The sequence below is a fragment of the Meles meles genome, chromosome X, assembly GCF_922984935.1.
Source record: "Meles meles chromosome X, mMelMel3.1 paternal haplotype, whole genome shotgun sequence".
In the NCBI taxonomy this organism is placed as follows: Eukaryota; Metazoa; Chordata; class Mammalia; order Carnivora; family Mustelidae; genus Meles; species Meles meles.
Window position 1 is genome coordinate 102,251,421 of NC_060087.1, and position 23,209 is coordinate 102,274,629.

The 23,209-nt window shown below is 49.1% G+C and overlaps 1 protein-coding gene across 1 annotated transcript; it reads right to left on the bottom strand.

The window, feature by feature from the left end:
* Positions 1–9,478: 9,478 nt before the first annotated feature.
* Positions 9,479–16,181, bottom strand: LOC123934733 (rhox homeobox family member 2B-like). The gene is made up of 5 exons (XM_045994818.1): positions 16,170–16,181; positions 15,904–16,060; positions 15,234–15,738; positions 13,795–13,840; positions 9,479–9,793 (listed from the first exon to the last, which is right to left on the bottom strand). The coding sequence occupies exons 1-5, from the start codon at positions 16,179–16,181 to the stop codon at positions 9,479–9,481; spliced, it is 1,035 nt and encodes a 344-aa protein (XP_045850774.1).
* Positions 16,182–23,209: the final 7,028 nt, after the last annotated feature.

Here is a 23,209-nt window from a genome sequence, read left to right on the forward strand (position 1 = left end):
ATGTTAAGTTTTATTATATGCTGAATGAAATTTAGAAAGTGTGGTATTGGCAGAAGGAAAGAAACATACATCAATAGAATAGAACTGAGAGCCCAAACACAGACCCACACAAATATGCTCACATGTTTTTGTCAAAGCTGCAAAAGCAATTCAATAGAGGAAAGATAGACTTTTTAAAAAAATTTTTAAATATTTTATTTATTTTTTTGGCAGAGAGAGAGACATAGCAAGAGAAGGAACAGAAGCAGGGGGAGTGGGAGAGGGAGAAGCAGGCTTCCCGCTGAGCAGGGAGCCTGATGCGGGGCTTGATCCCAGGACCCTGGAATCATCACCTGAGCTGAAGGCAGACACTTAATGACTGAGCGCCCCAGGCGCCCCAGAAAGATAGACTTAAAAAAATATTTTAGGGCGCCTGGGAGGCTCAGCTGGTTAGGCGGCTGCCTTCGGCTCAGGTCATGATCCCAGAGCCCGGGGATTGAGTCCTGCATCAGGCTCCTGGCTCCACGGGGAGTCTGCTTCTCCCCTCTCATGCTCTCTCTCAAATAAATAAAATCTTTAAAAAAAAATCTATCTATCTATATATATAGATATATATAGCAAACGGGTTAGTTGGATATAAAAACATATATATAGATATATCTGGGATCTATATATCTATATATATGTTTTTATATCCAACTAACCCGTTTGCCAAAATAAGTTATAGCCAACTAACCCATTTGCCAAAAACAATGATAAATTCTAGCAAAAATGAAAAACTGCAGTCCTTGAAGAATGACCTAAGAGAGGCAGAAACTGAGGGGGATCAGGCCATCGGAAGAAGGGAAACATTATCGGTCACATCCACATCTAGCAGGTTATATATATCTATATATAATCCATTTATTTGTCAGAGAGAGAGAGAGTGAGCAGAAGAAAGGGGAGCGGCAGGCAGAAGGAGAAGCAGGCTTCCTGATGAGCAAGGAGCCCCACACGGGACTCGATTCCAGGACCCCAAGATCATGAACTGAGCCAAAGGCAGACGCTTAACTGACTAAGCCACCCAGGTATCCAAGAAAGATAAACTTTTAAACAAATGATGCTGGAGCAATTGGACATCCATAGGTAAAAAACTAACCTTGAACTAGACCTCATATCTTAAGCAACAATCAACTCAAAATGCATCATGGACTTAAATGTAAAATTTTAAAACTTTAGGAATAAAAACATAGAACAGAATATTTGGAATTTAGGGCCGGGTTGGGGGGGCAGGGGGCAAGACCTTCCCACTAACTGCCTAAAAGAATTTAGAAAACCAGATCCAGGAAGAGAGTGATCACCATAGGCAACAACATTATAGTATGAACAAACTCCAGTCAATAGGGAGGAAGTTAGCAAAGACTGTTAGAATTTTTCTCTTTGTTCCAATGTTTCTCTATGACCCTTAAAGATCTGTTACCAGACATTTACTCTTTCTAGTCTTCCTGTGACTTGTCCTCCTTCCCTTTGAAGCCCCAGACTCTTTTTTTAAAAAAATTTTATTCATTTATTTGACAGACAGAGATCACAAGTAGGCAGAGAGGCAGGCAGAGAGAGAGTGGGGGGGAAGCAGGCTCCCTGCCACGCAGAGAGCCCGATGCGGGGCTCGATCCCAGGACACTGGGATCATGACCTGAGCTGAAGGCAGAGGCTTTAACCCACTGAGCCACCCAGGCGCCTGGAAGACCCAGCCTCTTAACTCCTCCTCCTTAGTGCAGAAAGACATTTATACTTCATTTCCCCTGACAGTCTTACGAATCTCTCACGCTAATGTGGGTTCTCCCTGTATATGCAATTTTGATTCTCCTGTTAATCTGTCTCATGTCAATTTAATTCTTAAGACTGTGAAGAGTACCTTGAAGACTAGAAGAAACAGACTACAAAAACAATTTCAAAGTTCCACCCACCTCACAAAGGTAGAAATGTTAGGTGAGAATTAATTATTTCTCAGGGATATCATGCACATTTAAAATTCTTTAACTACCAAATACTTTAGTCAATGTTCTATTGAGACATTTCTAACATCTCAGATTTTGATCTTCCTTATCGTGGTCCTATTATGAAGACTTTGTATGGAATTTGTCACTAGCTGGAGATGACTTTAACTTCAGGCTGGATTCTTCCCTGTGGTCATTCGAAATACTTTTTCATAGGCTCAGGCAGTGATGGCTAATTTGTGCCTCCATAAGATCAAGGGGTGATTGACTGAGATCATAGAAAAACCTCAATGATCCTGAAAAGATAATTTGAAAATAACAAACAAAACAAAAAGAGTAAGAAAAGGGGGACCCGGGTGGCTGAGTCAGTTAAGCAACCAACTCTTGATTTTGGCTCAGATCGTGATCTCAGGGTCCTGGGATGGAGCCCCACATGGGCCTCCTCCATCAGCGGGGAGCCTGCTCCAGACTTTTTCTCTCCCTCTGCTCACTCCCCAATGTGCACGTGCGCGCTCTCTCTCTCTCTCTCTCTCTCTCTCTCTCTGTGTCTTGATAATAAATAAAAAAATCTTTTAAAAAAATAGTAAGAAAAGAAAGAGAAAAAGAATAGTCAGGGTGGTTGTATTCGCTTCACTGCCAGCACAGAGTGTAATCTGTGATGGAGAGGGGCTGCGGACCAGAGGTAGGGAGGCCACACAGGCAGCCTACAAAGCAGGCCCCTGGGACCAGGGGCTGGGCTCCCAGTCAGCTGTGCCCAGACCTGGAGAGGCCCAGGCCTCTCTGCTTTGTGGAGCAGGCGAAGCAAGCTCAGAGGAACAGGTACCCTTAAGTTTGGGTGAGTTGATGTTCCCAAGCTTGGGCTGGCACCCTGCTCTCTCAGTTGGGTCTGAAGGGAAAAGGAGTCACAAGACACAAGTGAGGAAAAACACATAATGTTCTCCTCTGTTTCCAAACTCTACAGCGCTTTGGATTTTGACAGACAGAGATCACAAGTAGTCAGAGAGGCAGGCAGAGAGAGAGGAAGGGAAGCAGGCTCCCCGCTGAGCAGAGAGCCCGATGCGGGGCTTGATCCCAGGACCCCGGGTTATGACCTGAGCTGAAGTCAGAGGCCTTAACCCACTGAACCACCCAGGCGCCCCTGAATTTGCTTTTTTAAAAGATTTTATTTATTTGAGAGAAGGAAAGAGAGAGCAGGAGAGCACAAGCAGGGGGAGTGGTAGGGAGAGGGAGAAGCAGGCCTCCCACTGAGGGGGGAGTTCCCTGTGGGCCTCCATCCCAGGACCCTGGGATCAGGACCTGAGCTGAAGGCAGACACTTACCCGACTGAGCCACACAGGTGCCCTGAAGTTTTATTCTTTTATTTTATTTTTATTTATTTTTCACTTTTTTATACTGAGGTTTAAAAAATGAATACATAAAATACAAAAATAGCTTAGAAAGTCACTAAATAGGCAAACCTGGATTGTATGGTATTTCTGTTCTGTTTAACCAAATAGGAACAACACTTAGGAGAGGGGAGAAAATGTGATTTCCAAGTTGTCACATTCCAGCATTCAGAATGTCTGGTTTTCAACAAAAAAAATACAAGGAAAAAGAATTCTAAAAATCATATGGAATTACAAGGGAATCTAAATAGCCAAAACAATCTTTAAAAAGAAAATAAAAGTTGTAGGACCCAGGGTCCTGGGATTGAACCCCCCATCAGGCTCCCTGCTCGGCAGGAAGCCTTCTTCTCCCTCTCCCACTCCCCCTGCCTGTGTTCCCTCTCTTGCTGTCTCTCTATGTGTCAAATAAATTTTAAAAAATCTTTAAAAATAAATAAATAAATAAATATACAAACTGGTAAATAAACAAAGCTACAGTAATCAAAACAGTATTGTACTAGCATAAGTACATCTTATGTATATAGACATCTTATGCCTATCGACATATATTACAGATCAATGGAATAGAAGTGAGAAACCAGAAATCAACCCATAGATCTATGGTCAATTGATTTTGGATAAGGGTGCCAAGTGCATTCAATTGGGATATAATTGTCTCTTCAGGAAATGATGGCCAACTAGATATCTATATGCAAAAGAATCAAGTTGGAAAAATACCTTACATCATATACAAAAATTAATTCAAACAGGAAAAAAAATACTTAAATGAGAATTAAGATTAAGTAAGAATTATACTTAATACTTAATTAAGTTATATATATATTGAATACTTAAGTATTAAGATTATAAAATTCTCATATATAGTTATGTAAAACTCATATATATATATATAGAGAGAGAGAGAGTTATAAAATTTTAAAACTTCTTCTCTTCAGGAGAAAAAAGGGACAAACTCATGATCTTGGATTTGACAATGAATTCTTCAGTGTGACACCAAAGCATAAGCAACAAAAGAAAAATTACATATATCGGATTTCCTCAAAATCAAAAACTTTCTGTGCATCAAAGGACACTATTAAGAAACTGAAAAGATGGGCACTTGGGTGGCTCACTTGGTTAAGCAACTGCCTTCAGCTGGGGTCATGGTCCTAGGGTCCCAGGATAAAGTCCGAGGAGCTGGGAGCCTGCTTCTCCCTTTGACCTTCTCCCCTCTCATGTTCTCGCTCTCTCTCACTCTCTCTCAAATAAATAAATAAAATCTTTTAAAAAAAGAAGCTGAAAAGACAACCGACACAACAAGATAAAATATTTACAAATCATGTAATCTGGTAAGATGTTAGTTTCTAGAATACTCAAAGAACCGTTACAACTCAGCAATGAAAATATAAACTACCAAATTAAAAACAGGCAAATGATTAGATTTTTTCCCCAAGAATATGTCCAAATGGCCAACAAGCATGAAAAGATACTCAGTATCTTTAGTCCTTAGGAAATGCAAATCAAAACCACAACAAGATAATACTTCATACGCATCAGGATGGTTGTTAAAAAAAAATGGAGGGGCTGGCTCATTTGCAGGAATGTGCAACTCTTGATCTTGGGGTTTGAGCCACATGTTGGGTTTAGAAATTACTTAAAAAAATGAAATAAAATAAGTGTTGGTGAGGATGCGAAGAGACTGGAACACTCACACATTACTAATGGGAATGTAAAATGATGCAGTTGCTATATGTGGCAGTTCTTCAAAAAATTAAACAGAGAATTACCCTATGACCCAGGAGTTCTACTAATACGTATATACCTGAAGGAACTGAAAATGGGTATTCAGGGGCACCTGGGTGGCTCATTCGGTTAAGAATCTGCCTCCAGGGAGCCTGGGTGGCTCAGTGGGTTAAGCCGCTGCCTTCAGCTCCGGTCATGATCTCAGGGTCCTGGGATCGAGTCCCGCATCGGGCTCTCTGCTCAGCAGGGAACCTGCTTCCTCCTCTCTCCCTCTCTCTACCTGCCTCTTTATGTACTTGTGATCTCTCTCTGTCAAATAAATAAATAAAAATCTTAAAAAAAAAAAAAAGAATCTGCCTCCAGCTCAGGTCATTATCCCAGAGTCCTCCCACTGAACCCCGCTGCAGGCTCCCTGCTGAGCAGGAAGTCTGCTTCTCCCTCTCCCTCTCCCTCCTGCTCCCTACTGGTACTCTGTGAAATAAAGAAAATCTTTTTTTTTAAAGATTTTATTTATTTGACAGACAGAAATCACAAGTAGGCAGAGAGGCAGGCACAGAGAGAGGAGAGGCAGGCACAGAGAGAGGGGAGGCAGGCTCCCTGCCGAGCAGAGACCCCCCCCCCCCATGCGGGGCTCGATCCCAGGACCCTGGGATCATGACCCGAGCCGAAGGCAGAGGCTTTAACCCACTGAGCCACCCATAAATAAAATCTTTTTTAAAAATGGGTATTCAAACAAATAATTGTACATAAATGTAAATGGAAGCACTATTCAAAACAGCCAAAAGATAGAAATAACCTAAATTTCCATCAGCTGAGAAATGGATCAACAAAATGTGGCATATTCACATAAGGGAATATCATTCAATTCAAAAAAGGAATGAAGTACTAATGGTTGTTACAAAGTGGATGAACCTGGAAAACATGGTGCTAAGTGAAAGAAGACAGACACCAAAGGCCACATGTTGTATGATTCCATAAATATGAAAAATCCAGAAGAGGCAAATCCATAGAGACAGAAAGCACATTAGTAGTTGCCAAGGGAGGGATGGGGAGTGACTGCTAAATGAATGAGGGGTTTCATTTTGAGGTGATGAATATGCTTTGAAAGTAGAGGGGGGTGATCATGGAGAACATTATGAATGTATTAAATGTCACTGAATTGTATACATTCAAATGGATAATTTTATGATGCTTGAATTTTACCACAATTTAAAAAAATGATATAAGGGAAAAACAATCAGTATGGAAAGACTGTGATAAAGGGCACAAGTGGAGTAAGAATCTGGACAACACATCAGTTTGAGTGTCCTCAGACTCTTATAGGTACTGTGTTCCGCCAATCCAATCCTACTGCCATTAAATCTAGATTGTTTCAGTTTTGGCACATATTGATGAAGTTGGCAATAACAGAATAAATATTGAGACGAGAAGCCTTAGGGTATAAAGGAGCTAAATCTAAAAATTGATAATTAGTCCTTTTATACTTTTCATTTTTCCTAAAATTTGTTTCAAATTTTGAATTGTGGAAGGCTTGTAGATATTTTTTTCCCTGTAGAAAATTAAGATCTAATACCCAGATTTCAAGATCAGGTAGAGCCTAAAACCATATGTTACGTTTGGCCTTAAGCTTTTTATACCGAAATTAATGCAGATGTTGTAAGTGAGGCTTTTAAAGATTTTTTTTTTATTTGACAGAGAGAGAGAGAGATGGCAAGTAGGCAGAGAAGCAGGGAGAGAGAGAGAGGGAAGCAGGCTCCCCGCTGAGCAGAGAGCCGGATGCAGGACTCAATCCCAGGACCCTGAGATCATGTCCTGAGCGGAAAGCAGAGGCTTAACCTACCAAGCCACCCAGGCGTCCCAAGATTTTTAATGAGCAATAAAAACATGACGTTATCAAGTCACCATTCCATCTGAGGTCATCTGGTAGTTAAATTTCTTAGGATAGTGATGACACAATCAAGGAAAGAGGACCCATGAATAGAGATATTACAATTAAAAACAGCCAATTTCTCTGCACAGTATCTATAATTACCCAATCTCTATATTGTGCACAGGAAACTAATATAACATTGTATATCAACTATATTTTGAGAATAATTTTTAAAATTAAATTAAATTTAAAATACCCAGTTCAGGGGTGCCTGGGTGGCTCAGTGGGTTGGGGCCTCTGCCTTTAGCTCAGGTCATGGTCCCGGGGTCCTGGGATCGAGCCCCACGTTGGGCTCTCTGCTCCGTGGAGAGCCTGCTTCCTCCTCTCTCTGCCTGTCTCTCTGCCTATTTGTGATCTCTGTCTGTCAAATAAATAAATAAAACCTTAAAAAAATAAATAAAATACCCAGTTTAACTCTAGCATCTGACACTATTAAAATACAGGAAGAAAAAGAATACGTTAATCTCCATCAACACACCAATAAATGGTTTCAAAATAGCTATTTGGGCTACAGATCTAGACAAAGCGTCTCCAATTTGAGGAGATGGCTAACCTTTGGCAGGAATGTAGGGATTATGCAGTAACCTTAGCAAGGCAGGCTGGAGAGCTGGTTCTTGAAGCTCTAAAAAATGAAATGAATGTTATGGTTAAAAATTTTCAATTGATTTGCTAACTGAAACTGACCAAAAAGAAAAAAAGTAATGCCTATCTGTTTCTTACCAAATTCCCTATTTAATTACATAGCCACTGGCTTATATTCAGTTTCTCATTAATCCTCGATAGACTTTGGCTTATCAACCTCAAAAAGGAAATTTTTCTGATTTGATATATTGAAAAATATTAATTTACAGCTTAGCCTTGTCCCTTGGCACATGACAGATTATTAAATCTAATTATACTCTCATGCTAACCTTGTATTTGATGACATGAAAAGTGAATCCAAATTTTTTCAAGTTAGGGTATTATTTTATTGTGTATATTATATATATGATACAGAGATTTGGCTATTGTAATTACTGATATGTACTACTAGTCAAGTGTGGTAAAAATATTTCATGCTGTTAAAAAATTTTGCTATTTACAGCAAAGGTCCTGGGAAAAGCGACACAAAGATGATCTTCACCAATGAGAAGATGGTGTCCGACTGCTCCTGAGAACACACCTTGAAAGGGAGATGAAGGATGGGGTCCCGGGCCCTCAGCTGAAAGCTGCGGCCACACAGGTCTCTGCAGGGAGGAAGGAGGTGAGTCACAGCGGCAGCTACGCAGAGCCCGCAGCGTCGCCCGCCGGGGGGAAGGGGGCTTCGAAGAAACGCTACGCTTTCCCCATCCCGAGGCAACACCCCGGAACCACAACTAGCCCGGGAGGGGGGCCACGCGGGAGATCGCGGACACCTCGGCTCACAGAAGCCGCTGCGGCGCCACAAGACAAAACTGGGGGACCGGGGGAGACATTTTGGGTGCACCGGCAAAACTCGTCCCCGGGCAGGGGTCGTACTGGCAACAAGGAGGGTGGTGTGTGCCAGGGTAAATAACCCGATCGGGCAACAGGTACACGCCCTCGGTTCCGCAGGAGCCCCTCTCCCTGCCCGAGTCCCAGGGGACAAAAAGCCCTGTCCTTGCATAGCCGTGGGCTTGCATCGCCCGCACCCAAGGACCGCGGGCCACGGGCAGCATCTCGCGGAAAGGGGCCGGACGGCTGGGAGCTGGCGACCGAGCGATGCCTGCCCTCGGCACTCTGGGGAGTGGGGGGAAAGGGAGGACAAAGAGCCCCTCGCTGGCCTTAGAGGGGGCCCCTCTCGTGTTACCCTTGCGGACGCAGGACGCAGGACCCTCCCGCCCAGTGCCTTCTCCGCGTCACCTTCACGCAGAGTGGGGGGCAGCGGATACCACTTGCGGAGCTCCAGTACCGCGCCCAGCTGCCCTTCCTCCGCAATCCCCGTGAGTAGCCCCTTAGAAGTGTCCCTTCCAGATCTCGGGTGGGCCTCAGCTCCTCACCGCGACTGGGGCTCAGCACAGCCTGGAAGCACACTCTTCTCTCCCTTAGAAGCTGACGCCACCCGGTCTTGCACCGCGGCGCGGTTCCGCTGGGGCGGGGGCAGGGGCGGTGTGGAGGGCGGGGGAAGACGGGGTGCTGGAGGACACGGTGGGTCCTTGTAAGCCGGCCGAGGGCACTTGGGGGAACTTGAGATGGCCATGGCCTCCCGATGGTGGCTCAGGCACGCGGGTGCGTGAAAGCAGCCCACCCCATGCACCGACCGCACGGCGCACACGAAACAAATACACAGAGAATGAATTCATAACTTTATTGAAAAGACAACAAGTGCCCCCAGATAGAGGGTCCGTGACTTTGCACTTCTCTCGAATACATTTAGCGGGCATTTAGTGAACTGCTCTTTCCGGTGAGCTCCACAGAACGGGAATCGGCTGCAAATGTTGCCCCGTGGGAAAAAAACGGTCACGGAGGCCATTCCCTGGGAAAAGAGCTTACAAGAAAACCATGGACGGGGGATGCCCGGGAGCGACCACGGGAGGGCAGCCGCAGGGCGGGTAAGGCGGAGGACGCCAGGGCGGAGGAGGCAAGAAGACAAGAGGAAAGGGTGGTATGGGCGGCGGGGGGGGGCCCAGCAGCACTGGCTCGCGAAGAACCCACATGTATTCCGGCTCCTGAATGAGGATGGAACGGCGGGGTCCACCCACGTTAACGACGACGGGGGGGACCATGGCCACGGGGGGCATGTTTCTGAGCCTCAGTGCCCTCTGATGTCTCCTCCACTTGGCCCTCCTATTCTTAAACCAAACCTTCAGAGAGAAAAAGGGATCGTTTTAGTACATTGAGCACTGAACGTCATCCATGAAAAAACAGCAGGCTACTCTCTCTGCCCTTAAGCTTTGCAACTGCATGGGGGAAGCTACTTCCTCCTTGCTAAAACAGCTTGGGAAAGGTAGGGCCAGGGACTCCCCTGCAGCTCCCCCCCACCCCCACAGGGCATCCAGCATGTGCCAGGCTCTGGCTCAGCTCCCTGCTTTGACTGGCCTCCCACCTTGCATGTGACTTCTCCCCATTCTCAGCAGCAGGTGCAGCTGAGGAACTGCTCTCCGTCCCTGCTGTGACTTTTACCCCTGGGATGCCTGTGTCCTCCCAGCTAACCGACAGCTGTGCAGTGGCCACTACTCCCTAGTCACTAGGCAGGTGTCACCCTGCTTCTGGGGGAAGCTCAGATCATTTAAAGGCCCTGCTGAGGAGAACAACCCCCATTTTGAAAAGCCCATCTTCAACACAGACTAAGCAAAAAATCCAGAGGAACGTGCTGGGTTTTGCAACAACAGCTTTCCTTTAAGGATGACAAAAGGGTCATTCCTCTTCTGAAACCTCTTCCCAGTGAGAAAGAGGGCATTGTGAGTGAGGCTTTGGGCATGGAGGGCCCAAGAGCCTGTGGATGGTCTTGCTGGGACAGAAGGAAGCTGGACACTATCTGAATATTATAGATGTTGGGGACAATGTCTGTTACATGAACTAGGACCAGACTGACAAAATTCTTATACCCTTGCCCAGCCAACAGCCTGGGGGCAGAGAGGCCTGCCGCCCTTACTGTGCCCCATTCGGCCTCATCCAACCTGCCCCTCCCTCCAGGCTTTCCTGGGCTCAGCAGCCTGCCAGCTCCCTCTGCTCTGGCTGCGCCTCCAGGACCCTGGACAGGACCCCTGCTCTCTTGCTCTAGCTCTCTCTCAATAAATAAATAAATAAAATCTTTAAAAAAAAAAAGGCAAATTCAAAGTGCTGTAGAGTTTGGAAACAGAGGAGAATATTATGTGTTTCTCCTCACTTGTGTCTTGTGACTCCTTTTCCCTTCAGACCCGACTGAGAGAGCAGGGTGCCAGCCCAAGCTGAGGAACATCAACTCACCCAAACTTAAGGGTACCTGTTCCTCTGAGCTTGCTTTGCCTGCTCTACAAAGCAGAGAGGCATGGGTCTCTCCAGGTCTGGGCACAGCTGACTGGGAGCCCAGCCCCTGGTCCTGGGGGCCTGCTTTGTAGGCTGCCTGTGTGGCCTCCCTACCTCTGGTCCGCAACACCTCTCCATCACAGATTACACTCTGTGCGGGCAGCGAAGCGAATACACCCACCCTGACTTTTCTATTCCATTTTCCCCTTCTACTTCTCTTTTTCCCCCCACATTATCCTTTGATTCCACTTAGGCGAGAGATGGCCTCGATCACCCCCTGATCCATGGACCCACAAATTAGCCATCACCCACTGAGCCAATGAAAAAGTCTTTCCAATCAGCACATGCCAGAATCCAGCCTAACTAAGAGCCAGTCCCCACTAGTGACAAATGCCACACAATCTCTTTGTAAAAGGGCCACAAAAGGAAGACCAAGATCTCAGGTGTCAGACATTCCTCTCCAGAAATTACTTTCAGGATTGGTGGCTTGGTGGTTTCAGAAATTAGAATGTGAGTCCTATCCCGAAGGCATCATCCTTGCCTGCCGCTCTCCCTGTGCTGCCATCCCACGACAGCCACCTGGCTGGACCGGCCTCCACCTTTGCTAGCTTGGTGGGACCTCACTGGAAAGTGTTGTTTCCGTCTATTTTCTCTATGAGACCGATTTCAAAGGTGGCACCTCCCCCCTCCCATCTCCACCATGATACACCATCTACTATTTAAGAAGGTTTTCAGGCTGACGGATCTTTCCTCGCTCAGGCTGAAGGAGTTCCAGAAAATGAAGACGTAGGCCCGCCACTCTCCACACCTGTTTGCCAAATACTTAAAAGCAACAGCTCTAAATATAAATTAATGAAATTTAAGATTTTTTAAGTAAAACAAAATATTTTCTTCAATTGAAAAGTGAAATTGCCTTCGTCTGAATCCTACAGCAAGAAATCGTATTATATTAGGGCGCCTGAGTGGTTCACTGGGTTCAACGTCTGCCTTCAGCTTGGGTCAAGATCCTAGAGTCCCAGGATGCAGCCCTATGAGGGGCAGCTCCCTGCTCAGCAGGAAGCCTGCTTCTCCCTCTGCCCCTCCAGGCTGGTGGGCTTGGGTTGGCTCTGTGGTGTGCTCACTCACTCTCTCAAACAAATAAAACCTTTAAACAACAACAAAAAAGTAATCATATAGATTTGAAAAAAAAAACCATCAACAGACCTAGACACTTCCACTAAAAACAGTTAAGAGTAAAATAACTGTTTGAACTTTTAAAATTAAAAAAAATTTTATACTGACAGAATAAAGTTGTTTCATCTGAATCCTAGAGAAATAAAATCATAATATTAAGAGGGAAAAGCATAGCAGGAGCCCCAGGCGGTTGTACTTGACGCCCTACCCTCCGCCTAAGTCTCAGCTTCACTGGACAGAAGGTTGTTGCTTATCTGCTGTGTCATATGTGTGAAATCTTCCCTCAAGCCTACGCCAAAATCTTTGTAAATTCGCTCCTTATGCAACGAGCTTATGCTTGTTTTCAAAAAATTAGTGTAATTCAGCTCCTTAGTGCATTAATTTGAATGATTTCCACTTCAGACTCCCTCCCGACGTGACCCGATGATGAAGAGGGGCCCGCATGATAACCCTCTCAGGAGTGGAGCTGTACGTGAGTCGGTGCGCTCGCGGCTATCCTTTCCCTTCTATGTGTATAAAATGTCTATGTTTCTGTCGCTACTATTATAAAATAACATTACATATTATATATATAAACATATATATATTACAAAATAAAACCCATTATAAAATGGGGTACAATTAAATGTATTATATATATAATATATACAAGTCACATGAGTAATTATACAGGAATGTATATGAATTACATAAATATATCCTTATACTATAATACTTAAATAATACATGATGATGCTGTTGTAGAAAAACATTACTACTATATAATGATATTGCTGTATCAACATATGACCATACCAATCAAGAACTAGTATCACTTAATAATAAATATTAATCTGTAATTGATACAATAAAGAACACACTACTGGCTCTAGTATATGGCAATTATATACTACATAAGACTATAATACTAGTTTCATGGATAATACTTATGTTAATTATCTGTGAATTATATAAGTATATTTTATATTAGCTATAACAATTAGATCACACTGATATATATAGAGTACTCATCTGATACTGAAAATACTTAAAAAAAGAATATACTTCTGATATACTGCATATTCCTTATATATACGTTCAACATATCAAATATATGTTCTGTCTTAGGTAAAGATATACGCATCTATTCTATGAATTAATGTACTTCATCCAGTATATAATTGATATGCATACTTAACTCCACTCGATGTATTTCTATCTTACATATTGGTATTAGATCTAAATACGTAGGTAGGTTCGTATATAGATAACTATTACTTATAAAAATAGTGCACATACTATATGTATGATTTGTAATTCTGCTTACATTTCTATTTACACTATATTTAAAAATTTCTATAAATACGAGTATTCTATGTCTAATTCAGTGACACCTAAAAGTATATATGCGTACAGTATATACAAACATATATGTGTATTTTATACAAGGGATACTATACTATACTGATTTTTCCATTCCTTTAGGAAATTGTGTTCCCTCTGGAAATGGGCAATTTCCCTAGCCTGGGCTTTCTTTCTCCCATTCCCCCCCCCACCGGGTCTCAGAAGTTCAACACTTATTTCCCGAAGCTAGCAAAGGCAACAAGACCCCGGAAGGTGAGAAGGTCTAGGACAGAGGTGTCCAAATCCTGAAGCCGGTTGTAGAACCGCTCCCAACCAAATGGTTTTTTTCTGGTTTACTAACCTGCACTCTGGCTTCAGGTACATCCATGAATCTTGCAAGCTCCTGGCTGAGGGGAGAAAATCCCAAGTACTCACGATTGGGAATTGGGGGTGAGTTAAAATAGAGGATTTTTCCTTCCTCTTCCTAAAATTTTTCCTCGGGGAGGCATCCGTGACATCTGAGGGACCAATCTCTACATTAGGAAAAGTCACACCATTTCGGGATTTACAGTGAGATTCAGGTGACCAAGAATGGAAGGAAAGCCAGGTCTCCCGGTGGAAGGAGGCAAAGTCCCCAAGAGCACAGGACATTCTAATTCAGTTTCTTCTCGTGTTAGCAATTTCAAAATGAAGAAAAGTCTCTGAGGATCTCTCTCTCTATAGACTTTCCCTCTTTTCTCTTACCCATTTTATGGATTAACTTAGAGCCCTCCCATAAGGTGCTGTCCATCCATCTCTCTCTCTCTCTCTCTCCGACTTTCCCCCCCTTCATCTCTCTGTGTGTGTGTGTGTGTGATGATCAAGTTTGAGTACATTCCCACTGGGTGCTAAGGGAGGGCACCAATTGCTGTTCATTCCTTGGTGGTGTTATTTTCAAGTTTTGGTCTCACTGACTTCCCTCCTCCTCCCCCGACACCCCCCCCCCAAAACACACACCGGCAGAAGCCACGCCCCCACCACTCTTCTGGACTCTCTAGGTTGAACTTTCCCCCAAGAAACATTTCCCCTCCACCGCAGGCAACATTTAATTGTACTTTTTTTACTTCAGATTTTCCTTTTAAATAATCTCTAGGACTGGCATGGGGCTCGAATTTAAGACCCCAAAGTCAAGAGTTGCTGGCTCTACCAAATGAGCCAGCTTTTTCTTCTGTTTTGTTTTTAACTTTTAAGGTTTTTCAAGACGTCTAGCAAAATCTAAGGGAAGGGAGAACATTCAGGAATCCAGATAGTTTCCGACTGTAGTCTTAAAAATGTAAAAACGGGTGCAGGGGCGTCACGGTGGGGGTAGAGATTCCTTAAAATGAACAATTTGTACAAAAGTGACGACGAGTAAGTTTCTGATGACGTTAAACAGAGGTAGGCTCCTAAGCCATTCGCTCCCGCGTCTCAGACCTGCGGCCCTTGTCCCCGCCAGCCTGCTTCCAGCAGGACCTTCCTCTACTCAGGGCGGCAACACTTTGCCGGCTGGACGCGTTCAAATGGGCGTGAACGTCCGCCTTCAGCCCCCGCCCCCGCCCGCGTGCCCGGCAGCCTGGAGGCCGCTGGCCTTTCCGTAGGCCGGCCGCGAGGACCCACACGCTGAGAGCCCGCCCCCGCCCCCCCCCAAGGCCGCCCCCGCCCCCCTCCCCGGGCCGCCCCGCCTGACCCGCCGCCCGCTCCCCCCTCCAGGGACCGCGCCCCCCCCGCCGCCCCTGGACCCGCGCCTCCCGGGGCCCGCGCCCTGCGCCGCAGGCCGCTTACCGCGTCAGCGCGTTGGGATACTGGTTGCGCTGGAACAAGCTCTCCAGCTCGCGCAGCTGCAGCCGGCTGAACAGGATGCGCTGGGCCGCCGGCTGCCCCGCCACCGGTGCCCGGCCTGGGGCGGCGGCCTGGGGCGGCGGGCCCTCCGGCAGCGGAGGCCCCTCGGCGCCCTGTGGCCCCTCCGGCTTGGGCTGGCCCTCCTGCCCCTCATGCTTCTCCTGCTCCGGCTGCCCTGGCGCAGGCGGTGGAAATTCTGCGGCCTTGCGGCCGTCCGCCTGCTTGTCGACGCCGTCGCCATCACTGTCGCTGACGCCATCGCTGTCGACGACGCCATCGGTGTCGCTGACGCCATCGCTGTCCGCCTCCTCCTGGCCTTCAGCGGCTCCAGGGCCCCGCTGAGGTGCGAACTCGGCCCGCGCTTCCGCCGCCGCTCCCTCTCCCGTGTCTCCGGGAGCCCCGGTGTCTCCGGGCTCTCCGGTTAGCGACATCGCCTCAGGCTGGGTTTCTACAAAGGACGAGATCCACACAGAAAGATCAGGGCGTCGGAGCCCGGGGCTGTGGGAAGCAGGGGGTGAGGGCCTGCCTCTGCGGGGTGACCGGACCGCTCCCCTGGCCCGGGGACCTTGGTCTCTGGGGCTTGACGCCGGCGCCTGTCCCAACGGGCACGGACCTTGCGGCTCTTTCCGCTCCTCGTCGACGCCCAAGCTGAGGAAGCCGGTTCCCCCGCCCTGGTCTGGGCCCGGAGACTCCATATCCCTGGTGCCGTCTGGCACAGATTCCCCGTCAGACCCTGCGGGATCCGCACAGAGCGGTGGCCTGCCAACGGGCTTCAGCCAAGCGCTTCTGGCGTTGTCAGGTTCCGGGAGAGTCTGAGTAGCCGCCCTCCCTATATATACTGCCCCCCCCCCCCCGCGCTGCGGCAGGGGGTGGGCCCACCGAGGTGCGCATGCGGTTCGGGCTAGGGCCCCAAGCCTGCGTGTGCACTTGCGAGGGTGCTCCGGGAGGGAGCACTTGGCCGAGGGCATCCGAGCCGTTGGGGCCTAGCTAGAGAGGCTGAGTCTTCCAGTCGGCGCTGGGCTCACGCGCCCCAGACTGGTGGCCTGTGCCCCCCAGGGGAAGGCGCCGCGCTGGATCGTGCCAGCCCGTGTGGGCAGGGGAAGACGCAGAGCCCACCCTAGCTCTGGAGACCCCGCCAATGGCTTGGGAGAAGGTCCCTGGCCAGCCCTGCGAATCCAGCCGCCACCACTAGGCAGGGAATAGTCATCCGAGGAATGTGATGGGCTCTGAGGTGGCGCCCTCTGAGGCTTTTCGGGGAGGCGGCCCAAGTCAGAGCCCGCCACACCCCCGGGTCCCCGGGAACAGGAGCTGGCGCTGGGGTCTTCTGAGCACGCCTGATGCCCAGATGCACTGTGCAGATGAAAGCACGCTTGCCCCTTCACAGGGGCCTGGGCCTCCGGGATTTAGTCCCGAAACCACACCTCAGGACAGGGCTGCGAACCTGCACGGGGCTTAGCGCGTTCCAAGTCGCCTCAAACTGGACAGCCCTCCCAGGGGTTGGGTTGGGGTTTTTTTGTTGTTGGTGGTTTTTTTTTTTTTTTTTTTTCCGTTTTCCTCATTCAAACTTTGCTCTTCTTCTTTTTTTTTTTTTAAATATTTTATTTATTTGACAGACAGAGATCACAAGCAAGCAGAGAGGCAGGCAGAGAGAGAGGGAGCAGGCTTCCTGCTGAGCAGAGAGCCCGATGCGGGGCTCGATCCCAGGACCCTGAGATCATGACCTGAGCCGAAGGCAGAGGCTTTAACCCACTGAGCCACCTAGGTGCCCCTCAAACTTTGCTCTTCTCATTGCCACCATGGATTCCGAAACCCCTTCGTGCTCAGCGTCTATACCTCCGCCTCGAGACTCTCTCTACAAGCATGCGTGTCCCTTATGGTGGGACCCTTTGGATCTGGGTCATTACCCTCTTTCTGGCCTTTGTTTCTCCCCCTACTCCCCACCCCCCCACACACAGACACCCTCCTCCCCTGGGTTTTCCAAGAAATATCTTCTTGAGCCCTTCCTGAGGAATAGATGAATTTTATTTCTTATTTGTTGTTTTTCTTTTCCTTTCTTGTTTTCGTTTCTTATAGGAGGATACATCCTTATTGGTTGGAGAGTTGAGTTGAGCACGTTTTTGCTTTCTCCAAGTGAGTCCAATAAAGGGACAGGGCCCAGAGGTTTGGGATAGTATAGAAGGAATCGACCATAGTGACTATACAGTTTGTCCCAATTCAGTGAATGCCAGGTGTCCTGCATTCCTTCAGAAGTGAATTTTACTTCCAAAGAAGCAAACCCTAAGCAAATACTGAGCTCAGCCTGATAGTAGGCATGATTTCTTTTTTTCAAATGAAAGAGAGCAGGCCCGATTGAGGGCTCTGTGGTTTTCCCTTCCGGAACTGTTTTATAGATGCTCCAACACCTGTTGGTATCCTAACTATTGGAAATAGCTCCTAGGCCCAGGTTCTGTGCTGGACAATGTCCCTGACGGACCCCGCGATCACCGCACAGCCGAGCTCACCACTCTAGTTGAACTCCGAAGCTACAGCATTCCCACGGGCTCCCGAGGTCATCGTGGGCCCAAGGTACCTCAGCCACCGTGCCTGAGGGGGCGAAGTGCCCCTGCCTCGTGGTCCTGGAGGATGGCTCAGACACCCACCACAGGTTTGGGGACCAGTTCCTTTTCACAGAGGTGGCAAGGGATGGAGACTGGATTACCCCCTCCTGACTCGAACCAAAGGTCTCCTCCTGGGCTTTGGTCTTGTTGAGTGCCTCCGGCCCCTGCCCGGCACCCCCTGGCCAGGTACCCTGGGCACAATTTTGACCCGTGGTTACTTACTGCGTGAGAGACCTCAAGGGCTTCCGTTCTATGCCTGTTGGCCTCCCTGCGGTCTCCGCGTGTCCTTTCCTGTCTCCGTCTCCACGGAGCGGTCCTGTTTGCTGCCCTTCAGTTTGGCGCGGGACCCTCGGCCTCTCTCGCCCTACCTGGGCATCAGATCTGCTGGCATTTACTTACACCGTTTCCTTCCATCACTTCACCCTTGGCACACCTTAGAAAGCAAATGAAACCTCGTCCTCAGCAAAAATAGCCCCGAGTCACGGTTCCTTGGGCCCCGCTCATCGGAGGGGGGCTCTGGAGCCAAAGGGATGCCGGCGGCCGGCGGCTCGCTCATCCCTTGCGAGCTGGCGGAGCAGCCGATCTGCTTGGTCTCACGCTGCCCTGGTTTCCTCGTCTCTAAGAGGAGAGCAACGACCTCGGCAGCGCGCTGCCAGAGTGACTGAGATGACACACAGGAACTATGGCCGATGGCCCTGCCCTGCCTTCCCCCATGTGGACTGCAGCCCGTCTTGTGTTTCCTTACTCCCAGTCGCCGTGAGAGCAGAGAGCCGCTGGTTCGTCTAAGGTCTCTAGCCTTACCTGTCCCGTGGGGCTCTCTTTCGGTTTTTTGTTTTCTTGTTTTATTTTTCTTAAGGAATCTCTCTACCCAGTGTGGGGCTGTGACCCCCGACTCCAAGATCCAGAGCCACGGGCTCCCCCACCTGAGCCAGCCAGGCTTCCCCCACCGTGTCCCCTGGTACCTACGACGGGCTTCGGGCAATAAACCTGTGTTGTCCGCTGTGTTTCCAGGGCCCTCGGCCAGGCAGTGCGGGGAAGGTGTCCGGCCCAGACCCAGCCGTCCTGGCGCCCTGGTTCTCCCAGCCCACGGGAGAGACAGAAGCTGGAAGTGATGGAGTCCCAGCCCCACTAAAGGGCTCCGTGACCCAGGTAAGTCAGCTGACCTGTCTGGGCCTCCCAGGCCCCCTCTGCGAGATGGGGATCACGATGGCCCCTGCTCTCCCGAAGGGAGCTGTGGCTCTTACTCGAGGTGATGCAAGTAAGGCCCAGGGGGAGGGCTCCGTCCGCTGGAGCCCACGCCGGGGTGAAGGGGTGAGGACTGAGTGGGGTCAGGCTGGACGTGGGCCCTCCCTGTGGTCAAAGGAGCCGGCCAGGGCGTCTCAGCCCTGCTCCCGAGCGGAGCGATCGGACCTGTGCTTGCTCGTGCTGGTGACCTCCCGGGAGTGCTCCCTGCACACTGCAGCCTGGCTGTGGACCTCACCGCTGTCCCTTGAGGAGGGTGGGCACTGGGTGCCGGGGGTGGTAGAAGCATCGCGGGTTTTTCCTTTTCGCCTTAACCAAGGCGATGCAGGCTGAGAGAGGTTTGGTGACTTTGGCAAGGTGACACAGCTTGGTGGAGGGGGCCCAGGAGCCAAACCTCTGCAGTGACTGGTCCCAGCAGCCCCTGGTCCAAGCCGATCTGGCTTCTGGGGAGTCGTGGGGCTTCCCTTCCACCTCAGAGGGCGTCAGAGTCCGGTCCGTGGCAAGCAGGCTGTGCCTTGAGCTTCGGGGCAAGGGGGTAGTGTGAGCGGCCCCAGCAGGGAGGGGAGAAGACGTCTGAAGTTGTCTCGGGGCACCCGGACATGGCCGACGGGCTCTGGAGTGTGAGCTGCAGAGGAAGCTAGGGAGAAGTCTGCAGGGAACTCTGTACTGAGGGGCCAAAACGTTGCAATGTCAGGTGGGGGCTTGAGTTCGAGGAGGGCGTTGAAATGTGTGCCTTTGGGTTGATGGAAGCTGACAGTGGTTGGGCATGAGGGTGCCCTCATGAAAGCGCGGTTGTAGGATGAGTTTCCGGGGCGGGGGGAGCCTCCGCTGGCCCCCGGTTCCGTTCACTGCAGTTAGTGGGGGTGGCGATCAAGGTCCGGAGCCAGAGCCCTTACTTGGAGGCCACCGGTGTCCTATGGGTACGTCGGGAGTCCCCTGGAATTGGAGTGGAAAATTCCGTGTGTGGTGGCATTGCAGTAATGTGTACCTTTCATCAGCTAGAGGGGGGACAGTGCCCCTAACCACCCCCTCCCACCTCAGGAAACATCCGAGGAAAGACCAGGGACTTGAGTAGAGTAAGCAGCTGTGGACTTGGGGCACACGCTTCTGGTTTCAGGGCACAGCCTCGTTCGTCTTCCTTCCTGCTCTCTCTCTGCTCGCTGCATGGCAGGGGCAAGGCTGACTGTCTCTCTGCCTCCGTTTCCCCAATGGGAAATGGGACAACGATCCCTGTCACTACCACTGCCACTGGAATAATGACAATCCTCCCACGGACTTCTTACGAAGTCAGAATGAAGTATGGAAAGATGGCTGCCTTTTCTCTCTCCTTCCTCCCTCTCCCTCTTTCTGCCCTCCCTCTCTCTTTTCCTCCCCCATCACTTCATCTTTTCTTCCCTTCTTTCTTCCTTCCCTCCCTGCCTCTCTCCCTCATCTCCCCTTCCGGTTCCCTCCTTCCTCCTCTCTCCCTCCTCCCTCCCTCTCTATGCCTCCTCCCTTCCTTTCCCTACCTCCTTCCTTCTTCCATCTTCTCACTCCCTCCTCTTTACTCCACTCCTCTTTGTCTCCTTCTTGCCCTCCCTGCCTTTCCTCCCTCCTCCTTCCCTCCTTCTCACCCTTCCTTCTGCATCTTCCCTTCTCTCCCTCTTCCCTCCATTCCTCTGTTTCTTTTTTCTTCCCTATCACGTGTGTTCGTGCACATGTGTATTTAATTGTGTCAGTCTGTGTCTTTGTACCATGAACAAGCTTCAAAGATATAAGCAAGTCATCAAAAAAAAGATAATACATGATTTGAAATCACATATCATCTAGAACAAGGGAAATGCCATACCTAAGTAACAAAGCAATATGTGGGAGTTCAGTAAAGGTAGAATTTATATTCAGTACAATTCTGGAAACACAGTCTAAAGAGGTAGACTTTAAGATGACTCTTGAAGCGTGGATAGAAGTTCTTACTGGACTTCCTCAGATAAACTCTTCCTCCTCAACAACAAAAGTAACATATCATGGAGTGCCTGGCTGGCTCAGTCAGTAGAATCTGGGGCTCTTTTTTTTTTCTTTAAGATTTTATTTATTTATTTAGAGAGCAAGAGGAAGAGAGTAGCACAAGAAGGGGGAGCTGGAGAGGGAGAGAGAGAAGAAGCAGTCTCCTTGCTGAGCAAGGGATTCTGGGATCGTGACCTGAGCCAAAGGCAGAGGCTTAACAGACTGAGCCACCCAGGCACCCCAGAGAGGGAAAGAATTTTTTATTATTTTTTTAAGATTTTATTTATTTATTTGGCAGAGAGATCACAAGCAGACAGAGAGGCAGAGCAGAGATAGAGGGGAAGCAGGCTCCCTGCCGAGCAGAGAGCCCGATGCGGGACTCGATCCCAGGACCCTGGGATCATGACCTGAGCCGAAGGCAGAGGCTTAACCCACTGAGGCGCCCAGGCGCCCAAGAGGGAAAGAATCTTAACCAGACTGTGCTCTGAGTGTCCCATGGGCAGATCCCACCCTCCCAGATCAGGATCTGAGCCTGAATCAACAATCAGCTGATTAACTGACTTAACCGCAGGGGTGCCCCATCATAATCTAATTCTAAATAAAAAGTTAAAATCACAATAATAACAATGAAATAAACCTACTAATTACTATCTATTCCCATGTGAAAGATACCCTCCCTGTACCAGGAGGTTAAAAAGTCCTGAGGACTCGGGGCGCCTGGGTGACTCAGGTCATGGTCTCAGGGTCCTGGGATCAAGCCCCACATCAGGCTCTCTGCTCGTTCCCAGGACCCTGAGATCATGACCTGAGCCGAAGGCAGAGGCTTAACCCCCTGAGCCACCCAGCTGTCCCTCATCACTTTTTCTACGAGTTTTGTTTTTTTTCTTTTAAGATTCCACATGTATAAGAGATCATACAATATTCGACCAAAGAAAATGTTAGTGGAGCCCTCCATCTACTTTGCAAACATGGTAAGAGTTGTTTTATGAAACCAGTATTGGAAATAGGCAACTAGCGTCAGCCTATACCTTAGTTGGCCCACTTTGTGCTTTGGCTGTATTGATGCAGATTTGACCTCCAGTAGACCTGGGTCTCCCCAAAATGAGCTCCAAGACACTGGCTTCTTTAGCCGACATGCTCATGCAGCGGAAGGAGCAAATGCTAAGATGGGGAGGGGAAATGAGGCAACAGACAGGGAGAGGCTTCCGCCAAGGCTCTCCATTGAGGCTGCCTGGGTCAGCATAAGGCCTGCTGTCTGTTGGGCCGCCCTGCACACCAGAACACCCCTGTCACCAAGGTCAGTAGGGACCAGGGTAAAGCCTCATCGGGGGAGAATTCCTTCTTCCCACGCTAACTGTGAGGGATCCCGCCAGTTGTCTCAGTTCGGCCCCCAGTAAGTGGAGATAACTCCCCATTCCATGGAGCCAGGCAGCCCCCTTTCCACTTGGCACCTGGATGAGGTCCTCAGGGACAACCTGGGCCTGGGTGTGTGTGTGTGTGCGCGCGCACGTGAGTGCATTGGGAGGGAATGGCCGGGCCATCCTCAGCACTGCCATTTCACCTTCTCTGCCTTTAGCATTGTGCGGGTGGTTACAGGCAAAACGGACCGGAGCTCATCCTCCTCACTGTCAGGGTCATTGTGCTGCCTTCCCCTGGAGCACAGCGGTCCTCCTCCTCCACGGATCTTCTCTGATTTGTCTCCCCCAGAGGTCGAAGCTTCTGCATTTCCAGGCAGTGTCCTTACCAGGTAGTCTGCCTGGAGAGAAGCGGCCAGGGGCCAAGCCCCGTGCGTCTGGTGGTTTGAAGCACCTGTTCGGGAGGACAGCAGCCTCATTCCTGGGAGGGACAGGAATGTCAACCTCCCTGCCTTTAGTCACTTCAAGTGACATTAGCCAGCTCGGCGTAAGGGCTGGGGACTCCATGGCCCTCTGGGATAAGGCTAGAATGACGTTGTCTTCCCCAGCGGATTCAAGCATGCCAGCAGCAGAGGCAAGCCTGCTATTGACTGAGGTGATGGCTCCAGGCACGCTTGGGTTTTGGCCTCAGCAGCCATCTCTGCCTTTGTGGCTCCTTTACCTGCCACGGGGGCCCACAGGG